General features: G+C 41.6%; 1 protein-coding gene across 5 annotated transcripts in view; it reads left to right on the top strand.

Annotated features, from left to right (window-relative positions):
* The window catches only part of NKTR (natural killer cell triggering receptor), a 38,603-nt gene that overhangs the window by 8,212 nt on the left and 18,246 nt on the right, over positions 1-12,145 (top strand). For 4 of the 5 annotated variants that reach the window (XM_019616189.2, XM_019616188.2, XM_010712247.3 and 1 more), the window contains exons 3-5: positions 4,025-4,132; positions 4,918-4,962; positions 6,454-6,541. In XM_019616189.2, the coding sequence (XP_019471734.1) occupies positions 4,025-4,132; positions 4,918-4,962; positions 6,454-6,541 (241 nt within the window). Of the gene's footprint in view, positions 1-4,024; positions 4,133-4,917; positions 4,963-5,269; positions 5,298-6,453; positions 6,542-12,145 lie in introns of those variants that run through there. The other variant, XM_010712249.3, reaches the window with a different exon arrangement.

The following is a 12,145-nucleotide window of genomic DNA, read 5'->3' on the forward strand; positions in this document are numbered from 1 at the left end:
TTTAAGCAGGAATTAACTTTTTCACAAGATTTCTAATGACTGGAATAGGTGGTGAGAACTCAGTGGTTTTTTTTTAATGCTTGGGGCTCCTTGGTGGTTTTGCAACTGCAAGTTAGAAATCAGTTTTGATTACATTATTGCAGGAATCGCTGTGTTACTTATGCAAAGAACTCATTCTTTGTGTCTTGGTGGTCTTGTCCTGTGTACCTGAATTCTCCAAAAATATACCTTAAATTTACTGCACCAATTAAGGCTCTATTAAAGTTAGCCTGTAGGCTGGCTGGTGTAGTGTCTGATCCTCGTGTTCTGTAGCTCTTTTAATTCCTTTCAGTGGCTTTGCTAGGTTAAAGTTAGCTGGAGATCACGAGGTGTGAAGCAAACAAGTACTTAGCAGGAAAAAGAACAGTTACAAAGATTTGTCAGTTTTCTTTTGCATACCTGTTCAAACTCTGCTGTACAGCTGACTGTTCAGGTTTCATTGAAGTTTCCACCTAGAATCTGTCTTTAGTTGGGAGAACACAGAGAGAGCCCAAAGACTCGAGTTCTAATGTTGAGATCAAATTCACAGACATAAAAGCTACCACAAACCCTGGTTTCATTCTTGCAATTTGCTACTCTATACTCACAGGACAGCCATGATTTGATAGATATCTTTTAAAAATCGCTGGTAAATACGTGGTAATTAAATTATGAGAGAGAAAAATGCACATCATTTTTGCACATTTCTTATTTTGGTGTAAGCAATGATTAAGAGAATTAAATTGTACTATTTTGGTGTAAGCAATGATTAAGAGAATTAAATTGTACTATTTTTTTTTTGTCTTGCCACTAGAAGCCATCTGCCACTGTAACTCTCCAGGTTGAATTTGGGATTGCTGAGATTAGAGACTCAGGTTGCATGGTTAACATGATGTTCTTGTTTGTATCAAGTACATCTGTGCTGCTGTTTAGTTTGCTTGAGTTGCTTCCTAGGAACTGTTGCCTGCCTTTCTGCTTCTCCATGACAGGTTCTTTCAGTGCATTTGTTACTGCCAATTTATCTGCATCATGCAGATTTTCCCTGCTCTATTGCACAGCATCATACAAGCATCTATGAAGAAAATTTACTCAATCCAAGCCAAAACCTTGACAATAACCACACCTTATTCTGTGCCACTTACTTCATGCTCAGGTCATGTGCTCTTTAATGCGTCCTCATTAATCACCTCCCTTTGATTAATACACAGATATTATTCCACCAGTGTATGGACTACACCTGTGAAATGTCTCAGGTCTCAGTCCATGACTCAGTGTTTATCTGTTGTGGTTGCGTGGGGCAGAAGTGACCTGGAGTTACTGGATGCCAGAGACACTTCAAGTTGGGTCTTTTCTGCACTTGCATTGCTCCCTGTGAGGCTCATCTTTTGGCTCAAGGAATTCCTTCAATGGAAGGACTTGCTGTAACGTGTAAATCAAGCCATGGGTTGCAACAGTTTAAAGAAGCATCCATTACAGTCCACCTTCTTGCCTTTTGGACCAGGCCACAGGGCTTTAGATGGCAGTGAACTCCCCTCACTCCAGCTCCAGCTTGGGCTTGTCTATTGGCCATGGTCCCTCCAGACACCTGCTGGGTCTGCTTTATCCATGGTCACAGATGCCTTGAGGTATTCTGGCGTGCTCTTGTCTATCATCACAGGTGCTGCAAGGTTTTTACAAGGCTTGCTCCTCTATGGACTCATCCATAGGTCACAGTCTCTCTGACTTAAGTTCCCTCTGGAGTTCCAGCTGTTGCCATTCAGTACAGTGCACAGGAATGGCAGCAAGGTGCTGTTTGCCAACCCAAGCTCGTGGCCTCTGCTGTTATCAGAATGTTCCCAGGCATAGCCAAGCAGGATCATAAGGAAGAGAGCAAACAGCAAAAGAAAAAGCAGCTGCTAATGAGCACTGGACTGTAAAGCAAGCAGGCCTTGTGACAAGCATGGGAGCATACCAATTAGCAACTAAACAGCTGTAGCATCTATAAATCTGGTTTAGCACTCCAGTTCCTGATGATGACACATTTGATTGTTTGTGCCTTGTGTTGGATGCCAAAAGACCTGTGGCTTGACTCTGCAGGCACAGTGAAACAAGCCTGCTTGAGGCTTCCCTGCAGCAGGCAGGTGTTCAGCCACTTGGGGAGAGCAGGGCTTGTTGTGCAAAGTGGTTTATCATAGAAACATAGAATGGCCAGGGTTGCAAAGGACCACAATGCTCATCCAGTTCCAACCCCCTGCTGTGTGCAGGGTCACCAACCAGCAGACCAGGCTGCCCAGAGCCACATCCAGCCTGGCCTTGGATGCCTGCAGGGATGGGGCATCCACAGCCTCCTTGGGCAACCTGTTCCAGTGCCTCACCACCCTCTGGGGGAAAAACTTCCTCCTCATATCCAACCTAAACCTCCCCTGTCTCAGTTTCAAACCATTCCCCCTTGTCCTATCGCCACCTACCCTCACAAACAGTGGTTCCCCCTCCTGTTTATCCGCTCCCTTCAAGTACTGGAAGGCCACAATGAGGTCACCTTGGAACCTTCTCTTCTCCAAGCTAAACAAGCCCAGTTCCCTCAACTTTCTTCACAGGAGAGCTGCTCCAGCCCTCTGATCATCTTAGTGGCCCTCCTCTGGACCCGCTCCAAGAGAATCACAGAAACACCAAGGTTGGAAAAGACCTACAAAATCATCCAGTCCAACCATCAACCTGTAACCAATGCTTCTCACTGAAGAGCTCTACATCCTCCTTGTGCTGCAGGTTATTGGGAAGACAGACAAATGCCATCACTCCCAATGCCTCCCCATCATAACAGTCTTTACAGAGAAAATAATCTCTCAACTAAAACCGTGACATTATGTATATTGCTTCAGCATCTGCGAGCTTTCTGTCCGAGGGTGCTGCCTGCAGCATAGAGTCACAGATGAGAACCATGGCCAGGAACTGTAGGCCAGATCACAGCAGGATCCAGCAGTGCTCTGGTACATGCTTATTCCCTGCCCTCGGGGCTGGGGATAGCACTCCAGCTGTGCTGTTGCATTTGTCTTGATTATCATAGAGGACCTGCTGAGCAGCAGTTCTGGTGGGAGATGAAGGTGCACTGATGAGATTGCATGGGCTTCTGGCAACCAGAACTGACCTGTGAAGGGCTGCTTTACATTTTTGGAGTTTGGAGCTGCTAATGGCATCTTCAGCAACCAAATAAATCGCTCGCTTCCACTTTGCACAGTGAAATTTATTGATGGAAGTTTGTGTTCTGTCAGGCATACTTCTATCCTTATCTTTGGTCTTGACAAGAAATCTTTGAACCATTGGAGACTTACAGCATCGTTTCCTGGTGCTGGCATCCTGTTCTAGTCGTATGCAAGGACTGTGTTTATTTAAGAATGTACAAAACTTGTTTCAGGGCGAGGTGTTGTGCCCTAAGATCAGATCCCAGTGTTTCAAAAGCTGTGCCTCTGGCTGTGCCCCTGCTGCTCTCTCTGTAATCTCTGTAAGGCAAGCCAGGATGTCTTCGTCAGAAACAGGTGGAGGAGGAAAGGGTAATTCTGGCTGCAGTCCTGCAGTCTGTCATTGTTGTCAGACACAGACCTGGCTACTGTGAAAGAATGCTGTCTGCCTTGACAGCAGAATTTTCCTTGCATTTAAATAAAAGCATCTGGACTTGCAAACTGGCATTTGCAGGTCTTTCAGTCAGTCCATCTGCCAGGTAAACATAAGGCCATTTGCTTTCTGGAGCTTTGTCAGGAGCTTGCCTTCCTATAATCTCCACAGGAGACTGCTGTTGGGTACCTTGTGCAAAATATCTGAGATTAGGTTGGCAGTGCAGAATGTTAGTAGGGCCTGGGACTGAACTTCACCTGCCAGGCTGCTGTTAGTGGGAGGCCAAGAGGCACCAAGCAGGAATGTATTTGCTTTTATAGTTTAAGGGTTCTAGCACAAGGGTTCTAGGAGGGGTAAGATCCTTGATTTTTTTTTCAGTGACAATCTGCTGATGGTTTTTTGTTTAAATTTCTTGCAGGTGAAAAAGGAATTGGCAAAACAACTGGGAAGAAGTTGTGTTACAAAGGCACTACGTTCCATCGCGTGGTTAAAAACTTCATGATTCAGGGTGGGGACTTCAGTGAAGGTAAAACGTGTTCTGTGGAGCAAACGTTATCATCCCTGTGGTTACAATGTCTTTTATAAGACATGTATACAGCATGTAAATATTAAAATGCCTTGAAAGTATTATCACTGATTTTCTGTTTCTTTGTTAATTGTTGAAATTCTAACATGTTTCAGCTGAAGCTGATACTTTAGAAAGAGTTCTTAATTTAAAGAAGAAAGCAGCTTTGCTAGAGTTGATTAACATTAGAGCAGAATTCCAATCCAAACCATAATGTTGCTGCTTTTCATGTCAAAATATCTTCCTTCTTGTACCCTGTATCTTGAGGTCTTATCAACTGATGTAACATATATGAACTAGAACTGATAAAATGTACGTGGTGGATGACTATCTTGTGTTGATGGTCAAGTGGAAGTAAAGATGACGTGGCTACTTGCTTATCTCATTGTGGTGCTCTCTCTGAGCAGGATAAGATTGTTGGTGATGCCTACTGTTGGCTTTTTTGCTTGCTGTTGTATTTTCTGTTGCTGCTGCTTCAGCAAACAGCAGGGAGAATTAGCCTTTGGAGCCTCGCTTCAGGCTTTCTAGTGTTCAGAGGCACAAAAGCAGTCTTCATTTTCAATATTCTGAGTGTCAACAAGATAATGAACTGCATAATGAACGGTCCTGCCTTTTAATTAAGGGCCTTATGCTTAGCTGTTAGTAACTGGCTGGAGTGTCCTGGTGTGTTATAAATTGGCACACGTTATGCACAGCGCTTTTTATAAACAGAACAAAAGGTTTAATTTGTGCTTTTTAATGCACAGGTAATGGAAAAGGAGGTGAATCTATTTATGGTGGCTATTTTAAAGGTAAGAGCAAGTATATCTTTACAGATTCTCAATTCCGTTCTGAGAAGTCTTGATTCCCAAGATACTTAATGAAAAGAGGTCTACTTATAGATCACCTTTTGCATGAAACTAATATTGCATGAGAATTATTTTTATATGCATGACTTTCAGATAGTTTTATTTTGTAATATTTAACTTTAACTGACAATTAATTAAGGCTAACGTTATTGGTTAAACGTGACTTTCAGCATGGAGGTTAGGCAACTTTATTCATGAATAAACTCCTATCTTCCTGCCTAAAACTGTCAACATATTCTTTTGTTTATAGAGAATGTGGTCTTTTGCAAAATGAAAAGGTAAGAGACAAAAGCTCAGTAACACAAATTCAAACTCTGTTCCCTTGTACCTTCCCTAGTAAATACATAGACAACTGATACATCCGTTTGTAGATGGATATCTGTGTTGCTTGGAGAAATGAGGAGTTCTGTGTCTAACCTTTCTGAGGGTTAATGACTTATTCTGAGAGAACACTGGCATAATTTTCAGTTCTAAACAATTTTTTCTTCTTTTGTTAACGTCCCTTTTCTCCCCTTCCCTACTGAAGGTTTGTATTTTTGGTGTTCCTTTTGAAGTGTTTGTTTATATGCTACACAAGTTGCTTTCTTTGCAAAGAGTTTTTAAATGTATATTTACCTCTTTTTAAAAACAGTTGTTGGAAGGAAAATGGTGAGTTTATGAAGTATTTATTTAAGGACATAACATTCTTTCTTGCTACAACAACAAAAAACCAGATAGTTACTGTGGTATTGAAGTGTTAATAAGATGTTCCTAGGGTTTCTTTCTAAAGAATGCACTAAAGGTGGTAAGTTCTAAACATGCAGTATTGTGCTTTGATGTATAATCTTAAAAATAACAGCCTCTTCTACCCAAACTGTAATTTTTACCTTTGAAAAGGAGCTTCAGAACAATATCTGGTTTTGTACTGTGCCGTGCAGCCAGAAGTGCTCTTGAATTCCCTGGAATATAAAAGGCACGTTTAGTTCAGTCTTAATTGCTTTTACGTTGAGGTTGAAGGAAGAATGTATTCTTTAGTTCCTCTTTCTGGTAGTCAGGGTTTTGCTTATTCTTGTGTGTTTTGAGGCATCCAGCTTGGAATGGATGGGTTGCTCTCTTAAAGTTCCATGCCAGGGAAATGGCCGTTTCACTGGGTGCCCATAAATGACAGCATGGTGTACATGAGGGCTCGTTTTGGGATCACCTTTACATTCATTTTCATTAGAGATGTCCACGGCATTGCTGTAACTTTATGTATCAAAGAATGTTTTCTGTCTCATGAGTGTTTCTGCTGTAACTTTGGAGGGGCTCAATTAGATTTCTGTTCTGTTTCCAACCTGTTCAAGTTTCTTTAGCAGCGGAAGAATTTCTCCTTGTAGTAGCCATAAGTTACTAAGAAAATCTGACTTGCGTTCCTTGTCAGGGAAAATCTGACAAACATATTTTTTCTTCAAACAGATGAAAACTTTATTCTCAAACATGACAGAGCGTTCCTTTTGTCAATGGCAAACCGAGGGAAACATACCAATGGTTCCCAATTTTTCATGTGAGTAGATGTGATCTGACAGTTGAGCTTTTGTTAAACAGAGGAGCGCTGTTCATGAGAAAGATGGTATTGCTAAATTATCTCTAACAATGTTATCCACCTTACTTTGAATAGGGTTGAGTGGATACCTGCAGAGCTCTAATAGGAAACAACAACCCAATGCATGGGGCGTTCGTTTGGGTTAGAAGTGGGTCCTATGGGATTGCTCCTTGTTCCTTGTTTTTTTACCCTAAAATTATGGCTTTGCTATTGTGCTTAGTGTCCAAAAACAGATTCTTTGGTTTTGTGTTGTACCAACCAAATCTTCACAGAGTGCTTGTGAATTACAATGCTGAGCACTGTACGTAGGAGGCAGCAAGGTCTGTGATAGAGATGGCCTGTATGTTTTTGCTTATGCTATTTAAATGATTTCCTTTGATAGACAAGGTTTTTTTTTAATTATTTCATTCTGGGGAGGGGGACCTCATTTAGTTTTGTTGTTTTTCTTCTGGAGTTTCTGTTCCTGACATAATTTTTTTCTATACTGTTGAATAATACTGTTCACACATGTGCACTAATTGTCATGGTCCCAATGCTGTAGAAAATAATGTGCTGAAAATCAGGCTTTCCCACATAATCTTAAAGAAACAAAAATGAACCCATTCCAGTATATAGCCACATCCTGTTCAATTGCAGAACACACGTTTCTGTCATGGATAAATGCTCAGGTGTGATGGCAGTCAGGTTCTTTTGATTGAAGTAGTTGCATTCTGGGTCCAGTATTTAACAGTTTGTATTTGGGAAGATGTGGTTCCTAACTTTGGGCTGGTGCTAAGAACTTTCATTAAGAAACAATGCTGGTGTTTTCAAAATTAAATTCTGCTGTAGTTGCTTAGCTGTAAAAAGCTCTTTTTCTTTGCCATCTTTCTTGGGGGATGAGTGAATGGCGCTTCACTGTCTTCAGTAAAGGAGAAAATTCTCCTGAAGAGTATTCCTTTTCTTTTTGTTGCCTGAAAAAGAGCTTCAGTATGACACAATGAAGTTCAGATAAGAGGCATTTTTAGGTCTCTTCCTAAAGAATGCCCTAAAAATGGAAAATTAATAAGAAACCTAAGAGAGAGTCTTTCACAGTTCCTACTGTTCTGACTTTCCAAAGAGAGAAAATCATGTCGAGGGCTTATTTTCTGTTAGCCTCAAAGCAACTTTTAGGTGATATGCCTCCTTACAGCAAATCTGAATGGAGATACATATATATATATATGCACACTAATATGAGAAACAACCTCTGTACAAAAAAGAACCTGTGGTTTAAAAAGCACTCTGCAGAGCACTGCTTTGCTGTTTATCACTTGATACATCTTTTGATACACGTCGAATTTTCCATTTTTAAGCTTATCTGAACAAAATACATGAAAATTTAATGGTGCTACATCTATCAAGAAGCTATCATTTGAGGGCTCTAAAGTTTCTTTTTGCTCCTGTATTTAATTCAGATGTCTTCCTCTTTCACTCCTAGCAGTAGGCTCAGCTTACTTGCTCAATTAAATTTAATGTACTTAATGGACATCCTGTCTCTCACCATGCAAAGGAACATCCTAAGCTTGTGTTAGATGCTAAATTATAATTTACATAGGACAGTAAAATGTGAACGGTGCTTGAGAGTGCATTCATTAAAGTGAAATTATTTTAAAAGGTACTTATATCCTTCAAAAATTCTTTTTCTTGGCTGTAGCATATTCAAATGTCACCAGTTTACCTTAGGGTTACACGAATGAATCGTATGCAGGAGTAAATTCCCAGATTATCAGTGAGATTTAGGGGCTGCTGTGCAAATCTTTAATGCACATTGTAATGCTGTAGACTTGCGTGACCCTTTTGACCAGGGCTTTTTAATGCATGCAGTAAATGTTGTTTGAGATATCCTTGTGTACTTCAGGGCATGTAGATGCAGTGGACCATCCACAGGACACCCAGCACTCCTGGAGCAGCAGCTGGAAGCCAGCAGGGGATAGCACAGGGCTCAGGATGGTAATTGAGCATTGTCCCTAGCTGAGGTGGCTTCACACTGATGGGCAGCAAAACTCCATCACACCACGCTGTTACTGCCCTTCCTCAACTAAACAGGGAGAGAAAACGTGAAGAAAAGCTCGTGGGTTCAGATGAAGACAAGGAGATCACCTGTGAATTAACCATCAGAGGCAAAACAGATTCTGCATGAGGGAATGAACATTGTTTATTGACTACTGTCAGTAGACTAGAGCAGTGACAACTAAAAGCCCCTTCCTTCTTCACCCTCTTCCTCCTCGTGGCACACAGGAGCAGGGTCAGTCCATAATACTTGGCCTCTCCCACTCCTTCATGGTTGCTCTCTGCCCCTGCTGCACCTGGAGACGTGCTCTGTGTGGTGCCCATGGCTGCACAGGGATAGCCTGGGCTGCAGGGAGCTTCTGCTCCATGCCTGGAGCACCTCCTGCACTGACCCTTGTGGCCACAGGGCTGCTTCTCTCTTATTTCTCACTCCTCTCTCCCATCTGCAGTTGCACAGCCTTTTTATTTTTTAGTAGAGCACAACCAGTATTGCTTATGGCTTAGCTCTGCCCAGCAGCAGGTTGCTTTTGGAGCAGCTGGAGCTGGCTTTGATCTGGCGTGGAACAGCTGCTGGGCTCTGCTCACAGAGAGCAGCTCCCCACCACCAAAAACTTGCCTAACACCACAACCTTGCAGATGCCTTTTTTAATATAAACAAATTTGTGCATTTAAGCTGAATGCCAGCATTGGCCTCCAACACTGCAGCTTATTGTGGGAGTGGGTGTGATTACAGCATCCAAAGGAGAGTGGCAGATGTGCATACATACAGTCAGTGGGGAAGTCAGGTTCATTTTCAATTACTTGATTTGTGAATAGGTAGGGATGGATGGTGAAACATGTAGACCCAACAGTCTGTATTGTTACATACTTTTTTTTTTAAATGGTGGAGCTTGGTTTCTGCTTCATAGCATATAGTGTCTGAATTTCAAGATTCAGAGCAGGAGGCAGCTACTAAAGATGATATCTAGTCAGATCTAGATTCTGACTTAAGACTTGAAAAAGTAATATATTAAAGCAGTTATTCTTGCTTGCTGACATTTGTGTGGTTACTTTAGGGAATGTACTGTGTGTTCCTACAGATTTTCTATAATAACATAACTTACTTCCTTTAGTGGTGTACTTTAAACTGAAACCCAAATGTTGTACTCAAAGGAATGCCCAATTATTCAGCAGTTTATCATGAGGAAAAATTCTTCAAATGTGTATGTGCCAAATGTAGCAAATAGGGAATGCAAGTAAGTTAATTTATAAGTCTTTGTTCAGCTGAGACTGAAATTATAGAGGGAATCTTGAATATATGTTTTTACTTGCTCATCAAATGCACCTTCCCTGCTTACTGCACCGAATGTCATCAGGAATAACGATCTCTGTAGGAACAAATCAGGCAGTGAATCTCCTTACAGATTGCATTAGCAAACTGGTCACCATGGGACTCAAAGTCGTTAAAACGTGATCTGTGGTGATCAGTTCTGCAAGTGATGCAAGTGAAGTTAGGAAGTGTGAGTGGAGAGTTGGGAGAATGAGTGCAGGGCATCGCTAGGAGCTGGGGAGGTGCAGAACTAGAGCAAAGGGAGCACATATACCACAGAATGGCCTGGGTTGCAAAGGAGCACAGTGCTCATCCAGTTCCAACCCCCTGCTGTGTGCAGGTCACCAACCAGCAGCCCAGGCTGCCCACAGCCACATCCAGCCTGGCCTTGAATGCCTGCAGGGATGGGGCATCCACAGCCTCCTTGGGCAACCTGTTCCAGTGCCTCACCACCCTCTGGCTGAAAAACTTCCTCCTAATATCCAACCTAAACCTCCCCTGTCTCAGTTTCAAACCATTCCCCTTGTCCTATCACCACCCACCCTCACAAACAGCCGTTCCCCCTCCTGTTTATACGCTCCCTTCAAGATGCTCATTGACTATTCCTACTTAAAGAGAGCAGATGGGTTGAAAGGAAAGGGCTTGGCTACAGCAGGATTGGTTTTCATGGATACACACTTCAGATATGCCAGGTCTGTTCATTCGTGTCTGTAGAAGCACTCCCTGCTCTGACAGAATGCGTCGTGCTGAAACGATGAGGGATGCACGGGCTGTGTCCTTTTGTGCTCTTGGATTTGGAGTTTCAATTTTCTGTAGCCAAAGGCATCTTTTATAGTATTTTATTGCATGACAGTGTTGAAACAGTTTTAAGACAACTGTACATAAACAAGATTTTGATATTTTCAGGTAGCAGCACTGCTTATTTTTCTGTGAATTAAGTTTTTTCAGAACCATCAGTTACTTAAAAAGTGTTCTGAGAACTGTAGTGTGTTTATGCTTTTTTTTTTTAACTACCCCATTTCCATGTTGATGTACAGATCTTGGATGGGGGTAGTTTGATAAGAGCCATGCTAGAATCACTTCCTTTTTCCCTTAATCCAGTACCCATTTTGAACTGTTGCTAAAAGTTTTTTTATTATTTTATTACTGTTATTAGTGGGAGTGAGGGGGTACCTCTAGACCTTTATACAAATGCAGCTTATGTCCTCATGTCACTTATTTAGTTTGAGCTGGAGGGATGGTAAGCCTGTTCTTGAATGGTCAGCACAGCAGCTGGGTTCCTGTTGGGTGATGTTTTTTGCAAGCTCCTCGTTGAGCTGATCTGATGAAGGTACCTTGGCTCTTTTGAGCACCTGTTGTGCCTGTGGCCCTGCCAAACCTGATAGGAAGATTGTAATACAAAAGAAGTGCACCTCTCGTGAAAGTGATTATAGAAAGTACTATAAAATTTGTGAGTCTGTTGACTTTACGAGTGCACATACTCAACTTTGCTTCTCCAAAGTGATGCGAAGCCAACTGAGCTGCATTTACTACAGAAGCAGAAATGTGAATGTGCAGAATGAATAAAGGAATATAGAAGCATAAAGAAAGCAGTGGGAGTCAAATAAGTATCCAACTTCTTAGTTGTCATTCGGAAGCTTTTGATAGTAATTAAATGACTGCCTTCTTGTTTAGTTGTGTGTTAGCTTCAGTAATTGAGGGATTCTTTCTGCAACATAAACAGGAGTCCCAGGTTTTGTTCCTTACCAGTTCAAACAGTGTTGAGTTCTTGCCTTTGTGTTCAAAAGCCATTTATTTAAAACTTGAGGCTGTTTTGATGTGTTACATTCCCACCTCGATATTGAGATTATTGTCAGTGTAATGTGTCTCCCAAGCTCCTTTTCCTTGCTCAAAACTAAATAACCTTTTGGTTCAAACATTCTTTAAATGTGTGGTGTGCCTAGCTACTGAATGTAAATAAACCAAACTCTTTGAAATGCTAAACGATAGATGAAATCGATGGTGAGGATTTTACAACTGATTTCTGAATGTCACTGACTTCTCATAAGTGCCTCTTATTAAAGGTTTCCAGTGTGCCACACCGGGCATTTTTCTGAGCAGCCGGCCCTTTTTTCTTTCTTGCAGATGAAATAGCTTTCAGCTGATTGTTGTACAGTTTATAGAGATACAGAAGTGAACAAAATCGATGGAAGGTGCTGATTTGGCAGTATTTTTGAGCAAAAGTGCTG

This window comes from Meleagris gallopavo, chromosome 6 (assembly GCF_000146605.3).
Source record: "Meleagris gallopavo isolate NT-WF06-2002-E0010 breed Aviagen turkey brand Nicholas breeding stock chromosome 6, Turkey_5.1, whole genome shotgun sequence".
NCBI classification, from domain to species: domain Eukaryota; kingdom Metazoa; phylum Chordata; class Aves; order Galliformes; family Phasianidae; genus Meleagris; species Meleagris gallopavo.